At 42.7% G+C, this 26,449-nt stretch overlaps 1 protein-coding gene across 8 annotated transcripts in view; it reads left to right on the top strand.

Moving 5' to 3' along the window:
- CTNND1 (catenin delta 1) overlaps positions 1 to 25,748 on the top strand; it is a 47,238-nt gene extending 21,490 nt beyond the window's left edge. For 2 of the 8 annotated variants that reach the window (XM_060303173.2, XM_060303174.2), the window contains 18 exons: positions 1,596 to 1,712; positions 3,151 to 3,441; positions 5,449 to 5,520; positions 6,258 to 6,410; positions 6,825 to 7,360; positions 10,540 to 11,003; positions 12,110 to 12,293; positions 13,155 to 13,272; positions 13,733 to 13,886; positions 14,292 to 14,309; positions 14,760 to 14,828; positions 15,666 to 15,793; positions 15,896 to 16,046; positions 16,805 to 16,997; positions 17,351 to 17,465; positions 18,555 to 18,642; positions 21,875 to 21,937; positions 22,709 to 23,203. In XM_060303173.2, the coding sequence (XP_060159156.1) occupies positions 3,247 to 3,441; positions 5,449 to 5,520; positions 6,258 to 6,410; positions 6,825 to 7,360; positions 10,540 to 11,003; positions 12,110 to 12,293; positions 13,155 to 13,272; positions 13,733 to 13,886; positions 14,292 to 14,309; positions 14,760 to 14,828; positions 15,666 to 15,793; positions 15,896 to 16,046; positions 16,805 to 16,997; positions 17,351 to 17,465; positions 18,555 to 18,642; positions 21,875 to 21,937; positions 22,709 to 22,845 (2,838 nt within the window). In that variant the 5' untranslated portion in view covers positions 1,596 to 1,712; positions 3,151 to 3,246 and the 3' untranslated portion in view covers positions 22,846 to 23,203. The other 6 variants (XM_060303177.1, XM_060303176.1, XM_060303180.2 and 3 more) reach the window with 6 other exon arrangements.
- The last annotated feature ends 701 nt before the right edge of the window (positions 25,749 to 26,449 follow it).

The raw sequence follows: 26,449 nt of genomic DNA, 5'->3' as shown, positions 1-26,449 counted from the left end.
TACCTCACATTTGTATAGCATTAAATTCTCAGCCGATCCTCACAGCAACTCTGAGTTAGACGGGGCTGGTGGTATTGGCATCTTACAGATGAGAACGTGGCAGTGACTTACTGCCATTGTTGGCTAGTGGCAGAGCCAGGACTTGGACCTGTCTTCTGAGTCCAGTTCTGTCCTACAAAGCTCTGCTTCTGCCCTCTTTCAGGCAGAAAATTTCCCCCATGCTGTTAGGCCTAGGAATCTGATCTTCTTTTTCTTAACTTTTCTGCCTTCTTCTCCAAATTAGAGCCAGGTGGTCAGCTTTTAAAGCCACGAAGATGGGAGAAGCTGATGTTTTTCCAGATATTGCTTCCCGACCTAGAGCCCTGGGTAGAGGCCCTACTGCCCTTCCTAACTCCCTGTATTGTATTAGCTAAAGTTGTGGGGGCAGAAAGTGGCAATTTTATGGAAGGGTGACAGTTTCTCTGTGCAACAGGGCGTGTTGGCACTGTATGCCTGAAGTAGTGGTAGTTTGGTCTTTTATTAGCAAAGAAGATTACAGGGCAGAGACTGCCAGAGTGCTAACTACAGTTCAGACAGACCCTGTTGAAACCCAGAACTGGAAGAATCTCCCCAGCTCCGGGTCCTCTTGGTGTGGAAGGTTCATAGGTCATTGTACATAGCAGATGAGGGCAAGTGCAAATGAAGTAACAGAGATGGAAAGGGAGCAACATTCAAAAAAAATAAGGCTACTTATTAAAGACCTTTGAGTGGCCTGTTGGAGTGCAGGGTGGGAATTGAGAAAGTGACAATGGGCTTTGGACCTAAAGGAAGAACAGGAGTTGATAAGTGACTGCGGGAGCCCAGAGCCTGGGTAGGAGGACTTTGGAAAAAAGACTGCCACATTCTTGGATTTAGATCCACTGGAAGGAGATCTAGATCCACTGGAAGGAGTCTTGGTGATGGAGAATTAATTAAGGAGTTTATTGGGCACCTATTTATCAGTTCCTCTGGGTACTCTTGCTTGCTGAATACTACATATACTCTAAAGCAAGCAGGCCCAAGCGATTGTGCTTGGTGTAGGGCTCTGGGGAGCGTGGGAAAGGGAACTGAAGCTAAAGGCTTAGCCTAGGCTAGTCCCCACATGTCTTCCCCACGACGACTATTGCATTCGTTTCTCAATATCTTTGTGGGCATGCTGGGACTGGGCTCTGAAGTTTCTGCCTTAGGGGTGGGAAGGAGGGGGAAGGGCATTCCAACAGCCATTTTTTTTTTCCTTCCCAATTTGGTTGCTGGGAACAGGGGGTAAGTGAATATATATCCATATTATGACCTGCTCCTGGTTCTCTACAGAAATACATGTAGAGGAACTCTGACATGACAGTAGAATCCAGGTTTTAATGAAAACTACGACCAAGGTCCAAGTATTTGAAAACAGAGCAAAGTCCAAAGGGCATTTGTCACATTAAGCAATTCCAAGTCGTATTTTAAATTACTCCCTTCCATTCCCAGATTGTTTTTTCCCCAACACGTGCCCTTGCTGCTCTTTTTTTTTTTTAATGTATTAGGTATATTTTATTTTCCTCTCATTCCTATTTTTCCTCCAAATATTTCTACAGCTCTCTTCTTCCTGCTTCCTCCTTGCTGTGGTGGCTGGGATGCTTCTCCCATGATATTTTGAATCTAGACTGGGCTGTTCTCTGTTAAACCAATCAGTTACGACCTTCTCTAAACAGGTGTGTATGTAAATATGTTTATTAAGAATAAAAAAAATTTTTAAGTGCCTTTTTTCTGGAGGGGTTGAGGAGAGGGTGGGGAATAGGGGAGAGGGTTTATTCTAAAACCTGCCTTTCAACGTGGTATATCTTGGGCTGACCAGAAAGTCTCTTATAGCCAACTTGTAAGAGAGAAACCCTACTAAATCCAACAGTATGACTACAATGCCCCTCCACTTACTAGCCAGCTTGCAGATTATGTAATAGGGTATGGGGAACTCTTCGCTTCTGAATATCATTTATTGTGGAAGTGGTACACATAAACCCTCTAGATACTTGGATATTTACCCTTAGTTGGAATATGTAAAGAGGTAAAAATGTAGCCTGTTTAGAGCTTTCTGCAGGATAACAGAGATGTAGGAAGTTCCAGCTATTAATTGAAGGTTAGAATACGAACTACTTCAAGGGGTAACTTTATAATTTAATATAATGCTCCTTTTCCTACTCCACAAAGAGATGTGAAGGTCACTGAAAATGTTGCCTTTTTACACATAGACTTTTTTATTCTGTTGCTTTCTTGCCTCTGTTAGCCAAGGCACACATTCTGCCCTCAATATTGTAGTATAGTGTTTTTTTTTTTTTTTTTTTTTTTGCGGTACGCGGGCCTCTCACTGTTGTGGCCTCTCCCGTTGCGGAGCAACAGGCTCCGGACGCGCAGGCTAAGCGGCCATGGCTCACGGGCCCAGCCGCTCCGCGGCATGTGGGATCCTCCCAGACTGGAGCACGAACCCGTGTCCCCCGCATCGGCAGGCGGACTCTCAACCACTGCGCCACCAGGGAAGCCCTGTAGTATAGTTTTTAGAAGTAGAAAATCCCTTTATAAATGTATCCAATTTGAGGGCTTTAGTTTTATTTCCTGCCTTTGATGGTGGGAATTTTTTTTACTGCATCCATTTCTTACCGGCGTTTTAATTTAGCATATTCATTTAGTATATTTTGCCACCACTCCAGCAATTTCAGTGTTCAGATTTGGGAGAGGTTAAGTAAGATCTGTACTGCCCCCGTATCTCAGAGGTGGCTCGCCCCAGCAGGAGAGCGTGTGCTTGTCTATACTGTGGAGTTACATCTTTCATTGAGTTGATGCCAGCAAATTTTTCCAGGGGAGAATAACCTAATTTTAAACTCATGTCATGACTACAGCCCCTAGGCACATTCTCCCTTGGATCTAGTTGCACTTTTCCTTTCAATAGGTATTTCTTGTGGGGTGTTGAAGAGGGTAATGGCCAAAGGATCCTGCTTGAACAGACACTGGTGGTGGGTCCAGGCTTGGTGGTGGCTCTCTTTCTGTGCTGCAGTAAAACCACGAGAGGGCATCTTTGGCTCTGGGATTAATAATTCATCTGTCTTCTCTGACCTGTGACCTTTTCTTTCTCTCCTCTCTCTTACCTTTTCCCGGTAGTGTGAAGTGAGGGGGGCCTTCTCCCTCCTTCCTCCTCCCCCTGTGATCCACCTTCCCTTTTTACCCTGCCCTGCGGCGGCTCTGCCCCTTACCTTCATGGACGACTCAGAGGTGGAGTCGACCGCCAGCATCTTGGCCTCTGTGAAGGAACAAGAGGCCCAGTTTGAGAAGCTGACCCGGGCGCTGGAGGAGGAACGGCGCCACGTCTCGGCGCAACTGGAACGCGTCCGGGTCTCACCACAAGATGCCAACCCGCTCATGGCCAACGGCACCCTCACCCGCCGGCATCAGGTAACCCCTCTCTCCATCAGACCTGCAGGTAGGACTTTGGCATGGTCATAGAGAGACTATGATCCTTCTTGGGAAACTACTCTCCTCGTGGTTATGGGCTGTCCAGTGCCCATGCCTCATGATAACCTTTACAGGCGTGATAAATACTGATTAAGAGATAGGGAATATTGCTGCTGTGCTGAGTTGGGTGGACTTATCTCTAGAAGCATCCATCTGACTTCTTGTTTGCTGGAGTGGGGTTTCTGGGTTGGGATGCAGTTCTAGTAATGGCAGATCCTATAATTTGAAGCTGTACTCAGGTTACTTGTTTTTTTTCTTGTATGTCCCCCCCCCCGCCCCCATATCAGAAATTCAGGAAATTAAATGCCTACTTAGTGGTTGGGGCAGTTGGGCATCTTGTATCCTCCCTCAGAGAACAGTTTGCTCAGAAGGTGTGGCAGTCAGCGTTCATAAACTGTGCATCCCTGCGCCATGCTCTTCTTGTTGGCTGTGCAGATCATTCCTTGGAGGAAGGGGTTATTGTTAATTCTTTCGGTTAGAGGTGGAGAGCGAGCATCATGCTGCTGTTTAACCCAAATAACCACAGGAGCCAGTGGTCTCTGGGTTGGCTGACTCTGCTGTGACTTGGGAGAGTTGGTGTTAGAAATGAGAAGTATCTTGTGTTTCCTATGGTTTCTGTAGTCTGACTTCGCTGTGATGTAATCTGTCTGAGGTTGTGTGTGTGTGTGTGTGTGTGTGTGTGTGTGTGTGTGTGTGTGTGTATGTAGTAGGCATTGCCTGATAGACTTCATTTTAAGAGATCTCTGATGGGAACGAAGAACAGTGCTCATGCTCCAATAAGTCCTTTCATTGATTACTTATTTATTTTTTAAGATGGAGAAGGTCCCTCATGCTAAGGAGCGTGTTGAGTGAGAGGATATAATTCCAATTGGGGATGATCAGGAATTTGGAAGCAGTGTGTTTGCAGTGTTCCTAGGATTTTTATAGGAACAAGAATAGAGGGTTAGGGTTGAGGGAGGGGTATGTATTGAAAAGGAGAGCAGGATTGCTCAGCCTTGGAGGTGGTGGGGAATTCCAGGATTTAGTACGTGGATTCTCTCTCCCTCTCTCTTTCTCTTTTATTTTTAACTTCTGCTCAGCAATGAAACCACACCCTTCCTTCTTCCTGAAAGTAATGTTTAACTTCCTTTCCCTACAGCATTACACTCCCTTTGTAATGGGAGTAGGGTGGGGGAAGAGTCTCCCAAGGTGGCTGAATCTCACTGTATTCTTTTTGAAGGGGAGTAGTCAAATGTATTTTTACGTAGTATAATGTTATTAGATTATTTCCTGCTGTTTAAGACAGAGCAACTTAAGAATGACATTTTTGAACGTGTTCTGTGGCTCTAATAATTGGTGATGAAGATACTGAGACATCTGCTTGAGGGGAGTTGAGATACTTGTTTTCTTTCTACTTGGAAAGAGAAACTCATACTTCTTGCCTCTTTCTTTAAAAAGCTGCCTGGTATGGGAGTTTCCAGTGGTTGTAGAGCATGAAGATGCATGAAACAATAAAGAAGGCTTTGGAAACCCCCCAACCTAGGCTTTCCAAGTTTCCTTATGTTCTTATGGCTTTCCAAAAAGATTTCGTGGGGAACTTATCTGAGTCTCTGCTGTTTATTCAGAAAATAGTTTTTGAGTACCTATTATGTGCCAGGCACTGATCAAGGCACTAGGGAGACAGTGAACAAAACTGACCAAAACCAAAACACAATAAACCTCTGCCCTCATAGAGCTTACGTTCCTATGTTCCAGAGACCCAGTCTGCCAGAGTTCTAGGCCCGGTTCCAATTTTGAGGTGTTAAGTCTAAGGAGTGATGTGCTTCTTTTATCTGTACTGACAGAAGGACTCCAGGCCACAAATGTCTTCTTGAAAGGCCTTTTCCTGTTTGGAACAAAGATCATTTGTGTTTGATAGAGCAAAAGAAGGCCACAAAATGAATTGTCTTCTTGTGGGCTATGTTTCAGAACGGCCGGTTTGTGGGCGATGTTGACCTTGAGCGACAGAAATTTTCAGATCTAAAACTCAACGGACCCCAGGTAATTCTTTTGGCTCAAGGTCTGGGTTGCTTGTTCATATCTTTCTTACTTCCTCAGCTTAAGAGCATATTGGTGTCTTCTAAAGTGCCTGGCACATTGTAAGCGCCCATTAATTAGTTTCTTTCATTTAGGAAAATTAAAAAATGGAGTTTCAAAGTATAAATGTAGTTTTATTTTGGAATTAATTGTAATGCCCATTGATCCAGTATTTGATCTCTCAATTACTGCATCCCTTTTCTAGAATGGGCGTGGTTCTACTTTGCAGAAAACCATGCCTAGAATCTGGCTGACCTTGAGCCTTAGGCATATCTGAAGAATAGCATAGAGCTATTCAGAAGATAGCTCTTATTGGGGTTTTCTGGTTCATCTTAAAAGTTCTTATTGGGTGAACTTTTTTTTTTTTTGAAGGATCCCTCAGATGTAGATGTAGCTGCAGTTTAACACGGTTCATATTCACTTAGATGATCAGAACTGGGAAGTTATATCTGCTGTCTCTGTCACTTGGGTGTTGATGTAGCTATAGTTAACTCAGTTCCTGTTTGTTAAGTGACTAGAACTGGGAAATTATGTCTTCTGCCCTTTTGTACAAATTCAAAAGTGGGGACAGGCACCCCTCTAAAAATCCTGGGGCCCACAGAAGGTGCAGTGTCTTTAGGGAGGCAGTGCCTCTCATTGGGATGGATTGTTAGTATATATGGCTTAATAATAGCTCTTTCTGTTTTCTCTTTTCCATGTAGGATCACAGTCACCTTTTGTATAGCACCATCCCCAGGATGCAGGAGCCAGGGCAGATTGTGGAGACCTACACGGAGGAGGACCCTGAGGGAGCCATGTCTGTTGTCTCTGTGGAGACCTCGGATGATGGAACCACTCGGCGCACAGAGACCACAGTAAGCTAAGACTTGTATAAGGTCTGGGATGATGGGGAAGTTCTTCCTATGGTCTTCATTAAGGGGAGGGGCTGAGCACTTAATTAGGGTGGGTGAGGAGCCACTGATCTGTGGTAAAGGCATAGAGAAAGTGATCTCTGGGTAGACAGAGAAGATAGAAGAGATATGGGAAGATCTAATGGAATGAGGAAGAGTCTGCAGTAGCTTCCCTTAGAGGCATAGTTAACTGCCTGTGCAATTTTCCTGCCTGGAGAATTCCTATAAGATGGAGAGAAGGGTAGGTGGTAGATTGCATGGCATTTCTAGGTAAAGCGAGCTGGGGGTAGAGGTTCGTTTCTTTTCTTAGAGTGGTCTAGAATTTAAGCTTAATTTGTTCACTTCATTAATTTTTCTTTTCTCTTTCTTTACTTGAAGGTCAAGAAAGTAGTGAAGACTGTGACAACACGGACAGTCCAGCCAGTCCCTATGGGACCAGATGGGCTGCCTGTAGATGCCTCATCAGTTTCAAACAACTATATCCAGACTCTGGGTCGTGACTTCCGCAAGAATGGCAACGGGGGCCCTGGCCCCTATGTGGGGCAAGCAGGCACTGCTACCCTTCCCAGGAACTTCCACTACCCTCCTGATGGATATAGCCGCCACTATGAAGATGGTTATCCAAGTAGCAGTGACAACTATGGCAGTCTGTCCCGGGTGACCCGCATTGAGGAGCGGTATAGGCCCAGCATGGAAGGTTACCGGGCACCCAGTAGACAGGATGTCTATGGGCCCCAGCCACAGGTTCGGGTAGGTGGGAGCAGTGTGGATCTGCATCGTTTTCATCCAGAGCCTTATGGGCTCGAGGATGACCAGCGTAGCATGGGCTACGATGACGTGGATTACGGCATGATGTCTGATTATGGCACTGGCCGTCGGACTGGGACACCCTCTGACCCTCGGCGACGCCTCAGGTAGGCAAGAAAAAGGGAAGAAAAGGGTCTTTCAAAGACAGCAAGAAGGGGTTGCTCTTCCTTTTCCGTCTAAGTGCTTTTTGGGATCAGAGGTAGTTGTGGCCCCTCCTCTGCCTGTTTTTGTGGAAGACCACCCTTTTCTTCCCTTTTCTGATTTTACTAAGTATTGACATGCTTTTTTGTCTCTTTTTCATTGTAGAAATCATATATTTTAATTATAGAAAACAACTTGTGATGGTTATTGGTCTGTGTTCTGAAGAGTGGCCTTTGTTTCTGTGCCAAGAGTTTCTATATTTTCTGCCTAAGATTTGACCCCCTTTTGGAACCTGGTGTCTGAGGCTATGGAATATTTGTTCTTGTGAATTTCTTCAGCTTCTGGTTTGGTGTTAAGAACAAGGTTGAGGGTTTTAGGCCAGAATAGATAGTTAAGGGTATATATAAGAACCTTCGCTGTGATGGTTTTAATCTCAAATAAAAACAAACCTTGATCTCACGAAAACCCTGACACTTTGTGCTTAGGTGCTTACATTTGATTGTAAAGTGAAATGGGGGTGGCTTCCTTAGAGGGTGGTACATTATTGACATTCTGAAAGGTCACTAATTCCGACTTTACTGTTTATCCCTGGGGATTCTTTGGTGATGTGAAAAAGGTAGTAATTGACGTTTGGACTGGTAGATGGTTTGCCTTGAAAAAATGCTTTAGAATGCGAGTTGGCAAACCTTTTCTGTAAAGGACCAAATAGAACTAATTTAGACTTTGCAAACAGTATATCGTTTTTGTTGTATGCCGTTGTTCTTCTTTTTACAACGTTTTAAAAATATAAAAACCATTCTTAGTTTAGTTTTGGGACTGTACAGAAAACAGGTTTGGCCCATGGGCTGCCAATCCTGCTTTAGAATAAATCAGAGACTGTTTTCCAGGCAAAGAGAAACGATAAGAATGAAGGGAGAAGATTTATGGATGTCTTAATGGTAAGGATATCCTAACAGCTGTTGCTGAATTTCTGTATGAGGTCATGACTTTCTAAAACAAATGCCTTGGTGCTCATTTTACTTATATGACGTAGCTTTGGTGAACAGCAGACTGGGCTGGGCCCAGGGGTAGAGGCCTCATTACCTAAGCCTGAGTCACTCACCTTTCAGGTGTCTTTTGGACAGCAAATCCACCTCCCATGTGACTCATCTTTTATTCCTGGGGTGGGGGCACATCAGGCCTTAGTTGGTGCAACTTGGAGTAGTGGTAGATAACAGCTGTCACCAAAGGAGTCTGCCTAGGGTGTTGGCTTCTTCTCTTTGTTGACAAGTCTGCTTTTTCTGACTTCCTCATTAGTAGAGGGATTGGATCTAGGTGGGTGCTGGTGGCCAGGTCATTCTGTGTTGTCCCTTGCTGTGGCAACTGACATAAAGAAAGAGGGCTTGGGCTTGGTTCTTGGGTTTATTCCAGGGTGATACTGGACTTGGAAACCTGCTTGACTAGCAAGAACATTTGCTGCTTCCTGTTCTGGGGCTAGGAGAGTAATACAAGGTCAAACGAAAACAGTAAGGCAGAATGATTTGTAGAAAAAGCACTGAACCAGAAGACCTTGGTTCTAGTTGTGCCTTTGCCACTAGCTGTGTAGCCTTAAGCAAGTCATTTAATCTTTCTGGGCACAGCTTTGTTATTTGTAAGACAAAGGAAAGAATGTCATGATCCACTTGTAAAAATAACTTGAGTGACCAAAAGCTTCAGTTATGGTAGTTGTTTTGTAATTGTTTATATTAAAATAATAATAAAAGTAAAAACATCATCACTACAAAACTAGATAAGCACACCATCCATTGATAAAGGACTACTGTTAACATTTTGATGATTTCCTTTGAGTTCTTTTTCTTATACATGTAAACACACTCTGACTTTATTTTTTCCCTACTGAAATGGAATCTTAATATGCTGTTTAGTTGCCTACTTTTAAAACTCAGCTATATAACCTGCTTATTTTGTTTCACTGATATTGCAAAATAATGATCTTTTACTAACTGCTTTGTCCATTTAAATCACTTTTGAGTGGTTGATGTTGACAGCTATGAGGCAGGCCCTCTGCTCAGGCTAAAACCTTGAGGGTTTGGTGACAGTGGGAGTGGTTTTGCGGAACAAACGACGGGCTTATTTGGAGAGTTCCACACAATGGATTCTCCTCTCTCCTGTGGGAGCCACAGAGTGAGATGAGCTCACTGATAATGGGTCTCTTCCTTCCTGGTGGTTATGAATAAATAATAGTGTGACAGACTCACCCTCTAGTGGTCGTTGGTAGTACTGAAATAGGAAGCAATATCTCTGGTTAGATGTTTTTCTTTACCTTCAGTTGCTCTGTCTGTTCCTTTTCATAGTGACTGGGTATCCCAAATGTGATGGTGGTCAGTAGTATCTATTTTGACAGAATTGGAAGTATTGTCTTTAGAAATTGGAGACTAGAAATTATGTCTCAAACACATTTGTTGAGTAGCAGAGATGACCTTGGGATGAACTAGTGCAAACTAATGTTCAAGCTTATACCTACCTCATCAATACCAAAGCCAAGTCCTCACATGAGGTGTTAAGACATCCTTTACTGCTTTTACTGTATCATCTCTTTTTTAATAATTTCCAAAATAGGGTAAGGAGAGACTTAAATGTGAAATGTGTTTAAGGGTCTTATTCCACCAGCTCTTTCCTGTGTGTAAGTAAATGCCTTATTTTCCCTTTAGCCTAAGGCCTTATGCGAGCTGTTCTCAGACATTGTTCGCTAATTTCTGTGGTACCAAGTCAGTTGGTTTCATTAACTCTGCTGTCTGAAGGTTTATTTCAATCTCTATCTGGAGAAGTTTAGTAGGTGTCAGATATCGTTCAAACGCTAAGCAGTCAGGATTTGGTTCTTTTTTGTGATTAACTCTCCGAATGCTTGTTGCTCCTCCAAGCTAGTAAACTTCACAGAAAAAAATGGCAGCTTTAATCTAATTGCAGATGCGTTTAAGATTATTGCCTTATCTCATTAAGAAAAATTGATCGGTATATTTTTTATGCAAAGGAGAGATAAGATCTAGTGTACTAGAGCTGGGGTTACTCATTCCTTGAAGATGAGGGGTAATGGGAGCCCCCCAAGAAACCAGGCTTAACAACTTAATGTATTCCTTTTTTCTTTCCGGTTCTTCCAACACTGCAGGAGCTATGAAGACATGATTGGTGAGGAGGTACCATCAGACCAGTACTATTGGGCTCCTTTGGCCCAGCACGAACGGGGAAGTTTAGCGAGCTTGGATAGCCTGCGCAAGGGAGGGCCTCCACCCCCAAATTGGAGACAGCCAGAGCTGCCAGAGGTGATAGCCATGCTAGGATTCCGTTTGGATGCTGTCAAGTCCAATGCAGCTGCATACCTGCAACACCTGTGCTACCGCAATGACAAGGTGAAGACTGACGTTCGGAAGCTCAAGGGTATCCCAGTACTGGTGGGCTTGTTAGACCACCCCAAGAAAGAAGTGCACCTTGGCGCCTGTGGAGCTCTCAAGAATATCTCTTTCGGGCGTGACCAGGATAACAAGATTGCTATAAAAAACTGTGATGGTGTTCCTGCTCTTGTGCGATTACTCCGAAAGGCTCGTGATATGGACCTCACTGAAGTTATTACTGGTGAGTTCTAGGCCCAAGGGAAACTGCTAGGTTAGGGTCACTGTTATTCCTTAGAGAGATTGAGAACTAGAAGGATTTCTAGTCCTTTGACTGTTGATTAAATGTTGTGGCCTTTGGGTCAGATCCATCTCACAGATTTGGATCATGCAAGGTTTTCCAAATTTTAAAGCATTGTTTGCTAATGTTTTAAACGCAGAAGATTTCACTTAAAATTCCAGATTCTTGCCTTCTATTTTAAACATGCGGGAACTGGTAGCAATGGATCTATTTTGCTACCTGGCAGTAGCTGGTCTGAGCTGATTGGGGCACGTGCTCTCCAGTTCGCAGTAATTTCCAACATGTTATCTCTGACCAACTGCCACTACCTAGGAAGTTGTCTCCCCAGAATTGAAGCTGAGTGTCAGTTGGCACTTAACCCATATTCTTGTAATTTCTTTAAAATACCTGCTTGTCCTGACTCACCTGCCTGGCATGTATAGGCATTTGTGCTTGTGGTCCTTGCTTTAGAAGAGTGGTTTTTCAGATTGTGGGTCATACTCCATTAGTGTGTATTGAACACAACTTTGTGGATCACAATCAGCGTTCCAAGAGAAAGAAAGAAAGAAAGAAAGAAAAAGAAATAGCATAGATCATTAGTTCTCAATTGGGGGTGATCTTGCCCCCCAGAGGAAATTTGCAATGTCTGGCGGTATTTCTGGTTGTCATAACTTGGGAAGGTTGGGAGGGAGTGCTATTAACATCAAATGAGTAAACGCTGGACATACACGAAACATTTAATGTTGGGCAGGACAGCTCCCCACAACAAAGAATTATCTGGCCCAAAATGTCAGTGGCGCTGGGATTGAGAAGTGGGTGTAGATAGCCTAGAGGGTATGGCTTATAATAAGTATTGTTTTATGAAACCTTACTTCATGGGATGTATATTTGTATTGAGCCATAATGTACAATGTATTATTGTGGGTCACAGGCTAGAGCTTGAATATCATTACAAGGTATTTGGTCATTGGGGAAGACTGAGAAATGTTGGAATAGGGCATTCTCTTTGGCATTCTTCAAGCATACCGTCTTGGGTGCTGGAGAGCTATCTGATGAGTTGTCTCTGCCAGGAACCCTGTGGAATCTTTCATCCCATGACTCAATCAAAATGGAGATTGTGGACCATGCACTGCATGCCTTGACAGATGAAGTGATCATTCCGCATTCTGGTTGGGAGCGGGAACCTAGTGAAGATTGTAAGCCGCGCCACATTGAGTGGGAGTCCGTGCTCACCAACACAGCTGGCTGCCTTAGGTAACATAAGGGTTCTGAGAGTATGAAGGTAGAATTTTTGAAGACTAACTTAAATTGCTTTTAAAAAAAGTTTAAACTCCTTAGCCTGTCACTCAGCCTCCGTTCCTATTTGTATTGCATACTATGACTTCAACCTGTTTTTCTACCTTTGTCACTACTCCCTTGCATATCATATATGCCTTATGTGGGGAACGGCAAGTAAACCACATATCTTCCTCACTTCTGTGCCTCTTTGACTTTGTTCATATAATTTGGTAAACATTTGTTCAATACCTACTCCACGTAAGGCAGTCGTTTAGTCCTAGGCTTGTGTGTACCTGTGTTCTTGCCTTCAATTATTTGTATTTCAAGTCAGGCTGCGATAAATGCAACAAATGGAGTACAAACTACTAGAAGGATAGAGTGAGGAAGAGCTCTTCCTCTGTCTGCAATGCCTTTCTCTGCTTATTTATCTTTTGAAGCTAAACTCAAGTGCTTTTATTTCATGTAAGTTTTCCTGATTTCTTTTTCTAATACCCCGTAAATGTGCGATATATTCTTTCTCTCTTTGGAATATACCCCTATGTGCTCTGCCCCTATTCTTCACTTGTACTTCCATAGAAGAAGTATCTATTCTGTCTTAAATTATTGTTGTTGGTATACTTTATTTATACACCCCTCTCCCTGGCCTGGTTATAAATGTCCTGAAAGCAGGAACTGTTTTATTCAACTTTCTGTCAACTCCAGTGCCTTCCTTATAACAGGTACTCGTTTTTTGTTACAGTGAAAAGAAAAGATATTAAGGGGGCTTGTAGATGTTAAGGATATTAAGAGAGGGTTTCTAGATTTTAGTCATCTTGAAGCCTCTCCTTTTTCCCTCAGGAATGTCAGCTCGGAGAGGAGTGAAGCTCGCCGGAAACTTCGGGAATGTGACGGTTTGGTGGATGCTCTCATTTTCATTGTTCAGGCTGAGATTGGACAGAAAGATTCAGACAGCAAGGTAGGTTAATGGGTGAGAATTCCATTCACAACAACCATGAGGTACCCATAGTGCAGACCTATCATCTCAGGCTTTCAAATAACATTAGATACCTATACCAGCCCCCACTCCTTAAAGTGGGCGTTCACCATAGACGAAAACTGTTTTCTTTAGAATTTCCTTCACCTATATATTTTAAAGCTGTTTAGCCATACTTGCATTTTTTTTCTGATTAGGAAAAAAGTCAGAGTGAGCCTGAGTTTTGTGTTAACACACCAAATGGTAGCAGAAACCTCTGTTAGCCTGAGGCTACAAGAATTTTGAGAAGCGTGGGCACTTGAGGTATTGTGAGAGATGATGAATTGGGCTGTGCTTTTGAGGATAAATATTTTAATACGTGAATCGTGGAAGCCTGTACTTGCTAGGAAATCACTATAGTTGTTCTCTTCTCTCATTGAACCTTGTATTTTGTGATCCCAAGCTTGTGGAGAACTGTGTTTGCCTCCTTCGGAACTTGTCGTATCAAGTTCACCGAGAAATCCCACAAGCAGAACGTTACCAAGAGGCACCTCCCAATGTTGCCAACAGTACTGGGCCACATGCTGCCAGTTGCTTTGGGGCCAAGAAGGGCAAAGGTGAGTCTTGGTTCCTTGTTCCTTGCTCTTTAATGTAAGGATGGGGAGAGGAAGGAACACGTTTAGCTTTAGGTACAAAATACTTGCTGAGCAAGTACAGGAATCAGCCCAGTCAAGGGTGTCTTTTTGCTCTGCTGCCGCTTCCCCTGTGTCGTGTGCTTCATGGTGGTGACGGTGGTGGTGGTGGCGGTGGTGGTGGTATTGGCATCAGTAATTGGGCAGTGAAGGCCGAGAACTCAACTAATCTGGGGCCTTCTCCCCCATTCCTCCTTTGTGTTTCCTGTGTTTTTCTTTTCCTCTCCGCTTTCCTGCTTATTTTCCCATGATCCTGTTGACATCTCTCTGCCGCATTTTTCTTCCTTCATTTCTCTCCTCTACTTTCCACCTTGGGTGATGCACTGGAAGATGAGTGGTTCTCCAGAGGTGAGTGGAATCTTTTAAGGCGCTTACCTACTTCTAATTTGCATGTTTTGGTTTTAGCTTCCCTGGTGTTTCTTTGCCTAACCCTTCCCTGTGGATGCATGTAGGAAAATTCAGTTGAGGATGGCCACTGAAACAAGTGTAGCTCTTCTGAGCTAATGGCTCATGGCATGCTATTTCTGGACAGCAGCCCCAGTTATCAGGACTCAGGACGGCAGCAACAGTAGTGGTTATCCTTGTCTTACCCACGTGCTGCCTGTTTTCTGTTCTTGTATCTGATAGGGACAAGCTGGGGATCCTGGTGTTTTGTCTGTTTGTCTGTTTTCTTGTTTTTTGCCCCTCTTGATGCATCTCTGATCCAAAGATTTTGACTGAAGAATAAAAAAATATACTGGATGGACTCTTCCCTTTCTTAAACTTTTTACCCCTTCCCCCTTTTTTTAATTTCCAAAGGGAAAAAACCCACAGAGGATCCAATAAATGATACAGTGGATTTCCCTAAAAGAACTAGTCCTGCTCGAGGTAAGTCATCTTTTTCTTCTCAGGCTCCATAGAGCTCATAAACGTAGTCCACAGATAGGTGCTTGGCAGCCTGACAGTAGGCTGTACAGTACGTTCACTGTTCTGTCTCCTCTGACTTAAGGATTTGAAGTGATGACAGAAGTATTTGGAAACTAATAACAGTAAATTTCAAAGGACTTCTTGTTATGGCAACTCTTCAGATTACTTGAGGATAAGGACCTGATGGTAGTCTAGACCAGAAACTTAAGTACCCTAAGTAGCCACTAGTTCTTGGGACTCAAACTTTACTTGTTATAAGAAGTCTCTTTATCACAGTTTGGATCTTTATATTCATCAATATGGTGAGTCCAAAATTCACAGCTCCCCATGGATATAAAAATTCAGATGTTATTAAATTTGAGCCCCTTTCACTTAATCATAGTTCAGGTGGGCAGAATGACTCAGTTAAGTTAGAAATAATTCATCTGAGATGAGGAATCTTTAACTCTGAGTGCTATCGATGAGTAAATGAATCCCTTGAGTGCCAAGCAAGGTCAGAGTTAACTGTGGGAGGAGAGAAGAGGCTAGGAGGAGGGAGAGACAGGAGTTGCATATGAGTTGATATCTGTTTTGCTCTTGCCATGGTTGATTCATTCTTAAGGCTACATCTGACTACATCAGATGTAGTAGTCAGATCTCTTGAGTTTGCTGTTGGGTGGGTGGGAGGGTTTAGAGAGTTTACTGGTATTGGAGCATAAACCCATTAATCCAGAGTACTAACACTGGAGTTCAACCAGCCAGAGCCTGGTTCGTAGGTACTGATAAGCATCCTCTGCTTTCTTGTCCTTTCTTGTGCAGGCTATGAACTTTTATTTCAGCCAGAGGTGGTTCGGATATACATCTCACTCCTCAAGGAGAGCAAGAATCCTGCCATCCTAGAAGCCTCAGCAGGGGCCATCCAGAACTTGTGTGCTGGGCGCTGGACGGTGAGTACCTTTTACAAAATGGATTTGGAGATGGGAGGACTTAGCTAACTAGTTTGCTACCATTTATAATCTGTTCTACTTCTTTCCATGTGCTACTTGCAGTATGGTCGATATATCCGCTCAGCTCTGCGTCAAGAGAAGGCTCTTTCTGCCATTGCTGACCTCCTGACCAGTGAACATGAGCGGGTCGTGAAAGCTGCCTCTGGAGCCCTGAGAAATCTGGCTGTGGATGCTCGCAACAAAGAATTAATTGGTGAGGAGCCGTTACCTTAGCATCTAGTACAGCACCTTTGATCCAACAGGTGCTAAATAATTTATTTGTTGAAAGGGCTGAGGAAGAATCCTAGTCCTCCGTAGTTTGTGAATCTGGAGGTTGGAGAAGGTTATAGTTCAATGGTTCTTGGAAAGACAAGAGGGGCTGATTCTTCAAAAACAGAATAACAATATCTATCTATTGAGCATGTACTTTGTTACTAGGGATTGTTAAGCATGTCTGTATATTCTCATTTAAATGTCACCACTTTACAAGGGTCCTTTTTTTAAAATTTTTTTGTTAGAATAAGGAAACTGAGGGTCAGGGAAGTTAAGTAATTTGTCCAGAGTTAATATAGCTCATAAGTGACAGAGCCCAGTTTTTGTTTTTCTTAAATTCACAATGACTGTTCTATTAAGCTATAATAGTAGTATAATATTCTGTAGTATAGTATTCAGTGTACTATTTTCATTAGACTATCTGAATGGACTGTGTAGCATATTTGAGATAAAGTATTCAGATTGTTTTAATGTGACTGAAAGAGAGAATAAATAAAAGAGTAGGAAGGACAGTATATCCATGGCTATTCCAGGTCCTTCGCTCTTTTGAAATGATAATCCTACAGGAGAAGGAAGTTGATTCATGTGGATAGTATCTATGCTTGATATGAGCAATGCGATTAAGTGTAGTGTTAGGCTCCTAACAACCTGACTCAGCTTGTTCTCCCCGCACACATTCCTCCTGTCTCACCGCTATAGGTAAACATGCTATTCCTAACTTGGTAAAGAATCTGCCAGGAGGGCAACAGAGCTCTTCCCAGAATTTCTCTGAGGACACTGTGGTCTCTGTTTTGAATACCATCAATGAAGTTATTGCTGAGAACTTGGAGGCTGCCAAAAAGCTTCGAGAAACACAGGGTATTGAGAAGCTGGTTTTGATCAACAAATCAGGGTGAGATTAACACTTAAAATTACAACTGGAAAAGTTTGAATATGAGAGAGGGGTTGCTGGGAAGGGGCTTTCCCCTTTTGCTTTTTAAGGTTATTTTCCCTTATTTACATGGAAAGTATAAAGAGGTATTGCTCTTTTTTCTGTCTTCATGTTGATCCATAAATTGATAAGACTCTTACATCAAACATTTCTTTGTGTCACCGTTTGAGTTAAAATATGGGACTTGGTGAATACTTGATCTTGCCCGTTTTGGGATTTATATCCGTACGTTACATTATATTAGAGAGTACAAGTTTTCAGCTTCTTCCCTCGTCTTACATCCAAATTCCATCTGGTGTTACTTTCCTCAAAAGGAACCGCTCAGAAAAAGAAGTTCGAGCAGCAGCGCTTGTATTACAGACAATCTGGGGATACAAGGAACTGCGGAAGCCACTGGAAAAAGAAGGATGGAAGAAGTCAGACTTTCAGGTAGAATAACTCTTGGGACTGAGACTTTCACCTTTTTTTCCCCTTGGTCTCAGGTAATGCTTTTGTCTTTGGTTCTTCTGTTTCACTGTCATACTGAGTCTACTTTTTTGTTTTTTTTCTTTTGTATTTTGACGGCATGTGGGATGGTTCCCCAACCAGGGATTGAACCTGGGCCTCCGCAGTGAAAACGCTGAATCCTAACCACTAGGCCACCAGGGAACTTCCCCTGAGTCTACTTTTGCCCCAAGTCTCTGTGTGTAAAGAAATCATTTATTAACTTTCCCCCCAAAATGGTGCCTATAGTTCATTTGCTGCTGAAATAGCTCTGGTCTTCCTCTGTGTCATAGCACAGTGTAAATGCCAGTGGTAATGAAGGATGATGATGGCCTTTTTGACTTTCTCCGAATCTGCCTTAGCCCTTTGAAGGAGTTTGCCATTTTCTGAACTGTCATTTTCTGAGACTGTATCTCCTTGATAGCGTGAGTGTTTGATACCTTTGTAATCTGTTCAGAACACAAATAGAAGCCTAATATCCTAGTTTTTTTTTTTTTTAATTTATTTTATTTTATTTTATTTTTGGCTGCATTGGGTCTTCGTTGCTGCAAGCGGGCTTTTCTCTGGTTGCGGCGAGCGGGGGCTACTCGTTGTTGTGGTATGCAGGCTTCTCATTGTGGTGGTTTCTCTTGTTGGGAGCATGGGCTCTAGGCGCGTGGGCTTCAGTAGTTGTGGCACACGGGCTTAGTAGTTGTGGCTCGCAGGTTCTAGAGCTCAGGCTCAGTAGTTGTGGCGCACAGGCTTAGTTGCTCCGCGGCATGTGGGATCTTCCCGGACCAGGGCTCGAACCTGTGTCCCCTGCATTGTCAGGCGAATTCCTAACCACTGTGCCACCAGAGAAGCCCTAATATCCTAGTTTTGTTTCACTATATAGGTGTTTATTTAACCCTTACGAGTTACCTTTTGGTAAGAATGAGTTACCTTTTGGTAAGAATCGTATTCGGGAATAAGGACCTAGAAGTCTGAGCCCATTAAGGAATAAGATAAGGGTGAATTCAGTACTCTGTGACATTATTGTGTTTTGTTTGCCTCCAGGTGAATCTAAACAATGCTTCTCGAAGCCAGAGCAGTCATTCATATGATGATAGCACTCTCCCTCTCATTGACCGGAACCAGAAATCAGGTACAGTAACCAGGGGACATAGCCCTCTGCTTTTATTCCACTTCTGCTATTCTTCTGCTATTCTTTCGTTAGATGGCTTACCATCTAATGAAATAGCATATATATTTATTTCTGAATGAGCTTGTCTTTTGGTGGAGGGAGAGTAATACTTCACCTCAGGATTATAACCCAGAAGCTGGTAGGCCTGTGCATCAGCAAATAAGACAGGCAGTTAGCCTGCGTGTGACTCCCCCATCTTTGCTTGTGGACTTAAAATGACCAGGGAGCGAACCCTACTCTGTTTCCTCTATTTAAGATATACTCGGCATATAACAGTGTATAAATTTAAGATGTACAGCATAATGATTTGACATATGTATATAGATAGTGCCTGACTTAACGACGGTTTGGCTTATGATTTTTCGACTTTGTGGTGGCGCAAAAGTGATGTGCATTCAGTGGAAACTGTATTTCAATGCTGAGTTTTGCTCTTTTCCCTGGCTAGCGATAACATGGTGGGACAGCGTCTCACACTGCAGCATCGGCTGCAGCTCCCAGTTAGCCATGCAGTCATGAGGGTGGACAGCCAATACACTTACAGCCATTCTGTTTTTCACTTTTAGTACCGTATTCAATAAATTATATTATGAGGTATTCAACACTTTATTATAAAGTGGGCTTTGTGTTAGATGATTTTGTCCAACTGTAGGCTGATGTAAGTATTGTGAGCACGTTTAAGGTAGGCTGGGCTAAGCTATGGTTGGTGGGTTAGGTGTATTAAAATGCATTTTCAACTTATATTTTCAACTTATGATAGGTTTATCAGGATGTAACCCCGTTGTAAGTCCGAGGAAGATCTGTATATTGCAAAATGATTTTTTTTCCCTTTTGAATTTTCATATAATACCAAGTAGTATATGTTTACTGTTGAAAAATTAGAAAATACAAACCAGAAAAATGACAACAAAAAAAGTCACTTATTTCTGTTATCCAGAGATAACCACTCCTATTCTGTATCCTCTAAACACTGCCATGTGAGCAGATACATTTTTCTTCAGAAGACAAATCATATATTTAGTGCTTATTGTAACCCTTTTAATCTTAGTGACACTTGGGTTTTGCCTCAGTCAGGGTTCTTAAAATGTGGTCTGAGGATCACCAAATCTGTTGACATTTGTGCTGATGGTGCATAAGCAGTGGTGGTGCTTTATTGCTGGAGGCTGAGTGTAAACCAGGGCGATGACACCAAACCAAACTAGTTGTTGTAGTCTTCGTTGCCATGTACTTGCAGTTATAAGAAGGGCCAGTTTTGGGAGGGTAGGGGGAAAAAAAGAAGCCAAGTTCACTTAAGAACGTACTTGATGGAACTGTAACAATGTTAATTTTATTGTTTCTGCTCTTGAGTACACAGCTTTTTAATAACCTGTGTTGATGATATAGGGGGTTCTCATAAAGCACCCTGCAGCATACCAAAGCATGATGGTAATCTTGAGGAAAAGCACTTGTGCTATTGTTGGAGTTACTAGGTACACTAACCACTTTTTTTTTTTGGAACACTATTTTTACTTAAAAAAAATAGACATTTTCTTGAAAATGAACACAGTGAGCTTGTCAGTTTGAGGAAAAATAACTGACAGTACTTGCCTGAATTTTCAAGAGAAAATTTTATTTTTATTTATTTATTTTTAAAATTTATTTATTTATTTATTCATGGCCGTGTTGGGTCTTCGTTTCTGTGCGAGGGCTTTCTCTAGTTGTGGCAAGCGGAGGGCACTCTTCATCGCGGTGCACGGGCCTCTCACTATCGTGGCCTCTCTTGTTGCAGAGCACAGGCTCCAGATGCGCAGGCTCAGTAGTTGTGGCTCATGGGCCTAGTTGCTCCGCGGCATGTGGGATCTTCCCAGACCAGGGCTTGAACCCGTGTGCCCTGCATTGGCAGGCAGATTCTCAACCACTGCACCACCAGGGAAGCCCGAAAATTTTAAATTTTGGAAGAATTGTATCTGTCACTGTGAGCCTGGTAACATCCCAATAGTTAATATACTTTTAAATGAAATCAGTGGCGATGTTAATGAATGTGATTTTTTTGATATTATATCATGAAATGTGTGAACATTTAGAAAATCTGCATAACTCTGTGAACCAGTATTTTCCAAGTGACCAGTGCATGATTTTCAAAATCATGCATGAGTAACTGATCCATTCAAAGTGTAAGACAGACCAATAGATATTAATTTAACAGACTATGAAGAGAGGCTTAGTTTGGATTCAGATTCCTTATTGCGCTAACCTTAAAGAAACTCGCCTTGTCGAGTATTAGTATACTATCAAAGAATATCCACAGTTATCTGAAAAGACTAATAAAGTTCTCCTCCCTTTTCCAACTTCTTATCTGTGTGATGCTGGATTTTCTTTATATAATTCATCCAAAATAACATCACAACGGATTGAATACAGAGGCAGATATGGGAATCTAGCTATCTTCTCTTTAAAGATGTGCAAAAATGTAAAACAGTGCTTTTTATTTTTTTTGATAAGTGTGTACGTTTTATAAAGCCATCTTGAACAATTTGGTACACTATCCACTGTGATGCTACTAAATAAGAATCAGTTTGATTCTTTTTTTTTTACTTTCTGGTGAGAAGAAAACATTTTTAATTTTTATCCTTTTTTTTTTATTGGAGTGTAGTTGATTTACAGTGCTGTGTCAGTTTCTGCTGTACAGCAGAGTGAGTCATTTATGTTCATCCAAAATAACATCACAACAGATTGAATACAGAGGCAGACACGGGAATCTAGCTACCTTCTCTTAAACCAAACTTTAAAGATGTGCAAAAATGTAAAGCTATGCTTTCTTTAAAAAATTAAAAGTATTATTTATGTTAACGGAATAAGTATTGTTCTTTTAAATGAAATAAATATTTAAAAGCACTGTAGCTATTAATACATGTAGTCTATACCAGTGAACATTCTTTGGATCCTCATAACTTCTAAGAATATAAAGGGGCCCTGAGACCAAATAATTTGAAACCTGCTGGCTTAGAGTGAATCGTTTCTTATGTTAGAGTCTGGAGGAAAGGGATCTCTTTAAGTCCCATGAGGGCTTTGTCTAGAGCCTGGCACTTGTGGTAGGTGCTTAGTAAAAGTTTGATGGGAGGGAGGGGGAAGGGAGGACAGACTAGAGAGCAATTTTTATGAGTTTAGATTTTGAAGAGTTGGATTTTGACCTGGATAACTTTCTGACTCCCTGTAGATAAGAAACCTGATCGGGAAGAAATTCAGATGAGCAGTATGGGATCAAACACAAAATCATTAGGTAGGTGATTAATTCCTGCCTAAGGATATGGAGTAAGCCATATATATCATATGGGATGAGGAGAACTGTGTGGCTCTGTAGCTCTTTCCAGCACCCGCACCATTCACCTTCCTGGAAGGACACTGGCTGGACATTCCATTGGGAAGGATTCAAGGAAGTGTAGTAAAATCTGATCTGTCTACCTTTTTCCACATTCCCAAATGCTCAAAGGTTAAAAAAAAAAAAGCTTCATATTCCTCCCCCATTAATACAGAATCAAGCGTGTGTCCCTAAACTGTTGCTCACAGCCTTTCACAGTCTGACGCCAGGTTCGCTCTGTCTTACTCTCCATATACTCTGTTTGAGCCCACCTAGTCTACTTGCTATCCTGTCTCTTCACTCTATACTTTTTTATCTTGCTCTTGTAGTACCTCCTATTGGAATGTCCTTCCCACTTGCTTTGTAAACGGTCTTCATCCCCAAAGGCTTGGCTGAATTGCTGTCTACTTTGTTAGGTCCTTCCTAACTATTGCAGCTCACCTCACTATCTTCTCCTAATTCCAGTACCCTTCATAGATCTCTTCAGTTTAGCTTTATTATCATATATGATATATTTTGCCTTCCCAGTTAGATGTAAGTTTTTTTATGTCAAGGACCACCTGACCTTAATGCCTTTGGTAAAGCTCAAATGCTTTACCAAAGAGGTGCCTAAATCACGTTTCTCTGCCTAATACATATTTTACACTAGAGGGGAACATCATGTCTCTGTACTTCTTTTTTTTTTTAAACTAGATAACAACTATTCCACACTGAATGAGAGAGGAGACCACAATAGAACACTGGATCGATCTGGGGATCTAGGCGAAATGGAGCCATTGAAGGGAACGCCCCTGATGGTAAATTCTCTTTATATACTATTGTCCTTCTGAGGCTAGTTCTGTTTTGAAGCCTGCATGTTCTGTGAAATAGGAAAAAAGGACTTAGTGAAAGACAGCACCTTTCCTTGTAGGGGTTTTCAGGGGAAAAGTAGGAGTTTTGACTCACATTGGGATTTCTGGTGCCATTGTTCTGCGATGGTCGAGATGGGAGAAAGAAGGCTATAAATACGTTGCTTGTGTGGCTAGCGCCAGCTGACCTGTCCTCGCGTCGCTCCCTTTCTGTGCCTGCCTTTGTTTGAATATCTTGCCCTTCACTTACTATTACCTTGTTTTGTTTGAGTTTACGAATCTGGGGATTTTCCCTAGATCTGGCACGCACTCATGTTTTCTTACTCTCATACTAACACATTGCATGTGTTCACAGCAGGACGAGGGGCAGGAATCTCTGGAGGAAGAGGTGGATGTGTTGGTTTTGGATGATGAGGGGGACCAAATGTCTTACCCCCCCATGGTACGTCCTTCAGCCACCCCCAAGATCATCCTTGAGGAGGAGGTCTCTGTGCCAGCAGTTTGCCAATCATGCTGATCTGATCAGTCAGCCGCACGGGGCTTAGGGGTGCTGCTTCTGTGATTGTTACCTCTTAAGAGGCTGGGACGTGCCGCTGGTGATCTGATTCTCCATTATGTGCTGCTTTCTTCCCTTCAGATTTGCTCAGCTCTCTTTTGGTTCTCCTTATTCCCAACCCTATTAACATCTCTTTCTCTTTTTTCCCTACAGCAGAAGATTTAGCACCACTCTCTCCGCTACATCTGGGCTTATAATATATGTACTTTTATTTTTTGGTGGTGAAATGGACTGATGATTTTTCCCTTTCTTCGCTGGACTGTTGTGCCCACTGCCACACTGCCTCCTGCCCTTGTAGCCCTAAGTGGCTGCCTTCTTTCCATCAACTCCCCAACTTCTTCCAGTGAAGCTTAATTGTCCCTCCTCCCCCCTCCAGATCCCCTGCAATTACTCCCAAGAAGCCTGACTCAGTTATATGCATATCTTGAGAGACTGCTGCAGATTAGCTCTTTTTGCCAGCTCTCCCTGGAACTCTTGGCCTTGTGTGGAGGGAGGGAGAGAGTGGGAATCCTCACTGGAAGCTATGGGAAGAATTGGAAGTTATACGCTATATATGCAGTGTCCAGCAATCTGATAAACCCATGATTCTTAAGCAAGATTTTTCTTCTCTTGGTGGGGAAGGGACCTTTACTTTTTTGGAGAGTGGAGGGCGTGAGCTCTTCCTTTATTCCTAATGACTATTTTTGAAGCAAAGACGGCCGGCGACATTGGCACATACCACTTGGCAAGGGCCCTTGAGCAAGTGAAGGTTTCCTAGAGCGGAGATTAAGAAACCTTGCCCTCCTCATCTCCAGGGCAGGGACCATCAAGGACCTACAGACTCCATCTCTTCTCCAAGCCTCATGCCAGCCCTGGGCTGCAGCTGCTGCCCCTTACTGAGGCTGTCCTTAACCCTCCTCTCCCATCCTGTGATAATAATGTCTGCTGACTTGGCCTGGCCATTTTCAAGAGGCTGTAGAAAGAGGAGAATATGTCAAGGAAGACTTCTTGGGTGAGAAGGAGCAGAAAGATGTCTTCTGGGGAGAAGAGCCTCTAGGAGGAGCGAGTAGGAATGTACATGAATCATTTAGTCTGAAACTGTCAGGAAGCTACAAAGCTGGCTTCCCCCTGCCCTTATTTCTCCTTTTTCTCACCCTTATAGCCCCATCCTCCCCTGCTTCCTCCCTGGATTGGTTGGCTGACTAAAGGACTTGATGTACATACTCCTGCCCCCTTTACCCTTAAAAAGGTGGGGTTCGCCCCTGGCTTTGCCTCTTCTTTGTGCCTTTGGCCTGGGGTGCATCTCCTCCTTCCCTTCCATGTGCCTTTCTTTGCCTCTGCAGTCTCATTTCTCATGATTTTGCAAATTATATTTTGTTGCTTTCTTACCTACTTCTTGGCCCTAAATAGCAGAAAGAAGAGGAGAGGTGACCTAGAGAACCTCAGTCTCTCCACTGGGAATTGGAATAGCCTCTAATTTTAGCCATAGAAGGTTTTTCTCAACTGTATATGTTGGGATTTTGCAAAAATCCTGTTCTGATGAACCTCCAAATGAGATTGGTGGGAGGAGTGAGTGGTGTGACTCTTGCTCCTTAGTTGCGCAGAATGATTGTCATCTCTGAAGGGGTTATAGGGAAGTCGTGTCCATATCCCCCTCCCCGACCACCCCCCCACCCCTGTTCCTCCTCCTTTTAGTTTAGTGTATATTAGCAGGTTGGGCTAGAGGAATCAGCTGCTATGCGGTTGATTTTTTTTGTTTTTTTTTTTTAACCCTTTCCCTTATTTGCCTTTTACTCCTCCCCTTAATCTAAAAGCTCTGTTTAATGCAACTGGAAATCTTTATGCTCCTCTCTCCCCCTTCCTTTATATATTGAGGCTTTGGGGTAGGAGAAAAGTGCACAACCCCCCACCCGCCTTCCCTCTGCATTAGAATTCCTTATTTACCCCTTTTCCCCTTCACATTTCGTCCCACTCCTTTTCCGGCAAAAAGGAGCCTTTTCCTTTCTGTGACCCTGAGAGCATACTGCACAGGGGAGATCGCCCCCATCCAGATGTGGCTCCACTCTTGGTTTCTCTTGTCTTCTTCTGCTCTTTTCCTGGTGCTCTTTTTGTCGGTGGGGTGTGGGTAATAGAACAGCCATGGGCTTTTGGGGACCTTTAACTGTTTTTTCCTTTTCATTTATAAAAACACTAAACGTTCAATTTCAGAGAACCAAAAATCCCACCTTCCCACCGAACACTACTAAGGGGCATGTCTTCTGCTCCATACCTTTTCTGTTTTTCTTTCTCTCTTGTTAATGCTTTTAAAAACAAATGAGTTTTTTTATATAAATAAAGTTTTTAAAGTGTGTATGTGGGGGGTGTGTGTCATTTCTTCACTTTAAGCTGTATCTCTTCTCTCCTTTTCATCTTGGTTACTTCCTTATGTATCAGTGTCCTTTTTCTCTGCAGAGCAACTAGAAGGGGATTGTACCAGGACTGATTTATTTTGAGCTCAATCCCAGCTCTTAACAAGGAACATTCCTTTTAATTATATATGAAACATTTTTCCTCTGAAGATTCTTAAAAATTAAATGTGGCTAAGTAGAGCACGGGAAGCTTATTGCTAACTTAGAGATAGGAAACTGAAGTATAAAGAATTAATAAGTCACTGGGATTCTTTTGCGACATTTGACAAAACTAACGTTGAATAAAGCTCATTGCAATTCATGACCCTCTTGAACATTTATGGGTAGAAGATTAGAAACTACCAGCTCCAGCTATCATCCTAATAAGTCTGAATATGTAGAATTAAAAGGCTCACTAGGCCATAATGTTGCTTCTCAGGCTATTCGCAATCTTTTAGTAAGATGATAAGGGGCAGGCCTATAGCTGCTTCCTCTGTGTCCTCCCAAGTAATATGTGGGTGGGTAGCAAATACTCATTGGATTACCAGGGGTTGTCTTTACTGTAGAGGCCAAGGATTAAGACCTACAGAAAGGGGCTTATTCCTCTGGGGCCCATATTTCCTGTTACATTATTAAGAGTCGAGAATTTATGTAAAATGCTTTC

The sequence above is a fragment of the Globicephala melas genome, chromosome 8 (assembly GCF_963455315.2).
Source record: "Globicephala melas chromosome 8, mGloMel1.2, whole genome shotgun sequence".
Lineage (NCBI taxonomy): Eukaryota > Metazoa > Chordata > Mammalia > Artiodactyla > Delphinidae > Globicephala > Globicephala melas.
This window is presented reverse-complemented; position numbering and strand designations above follow the sequence as displayed.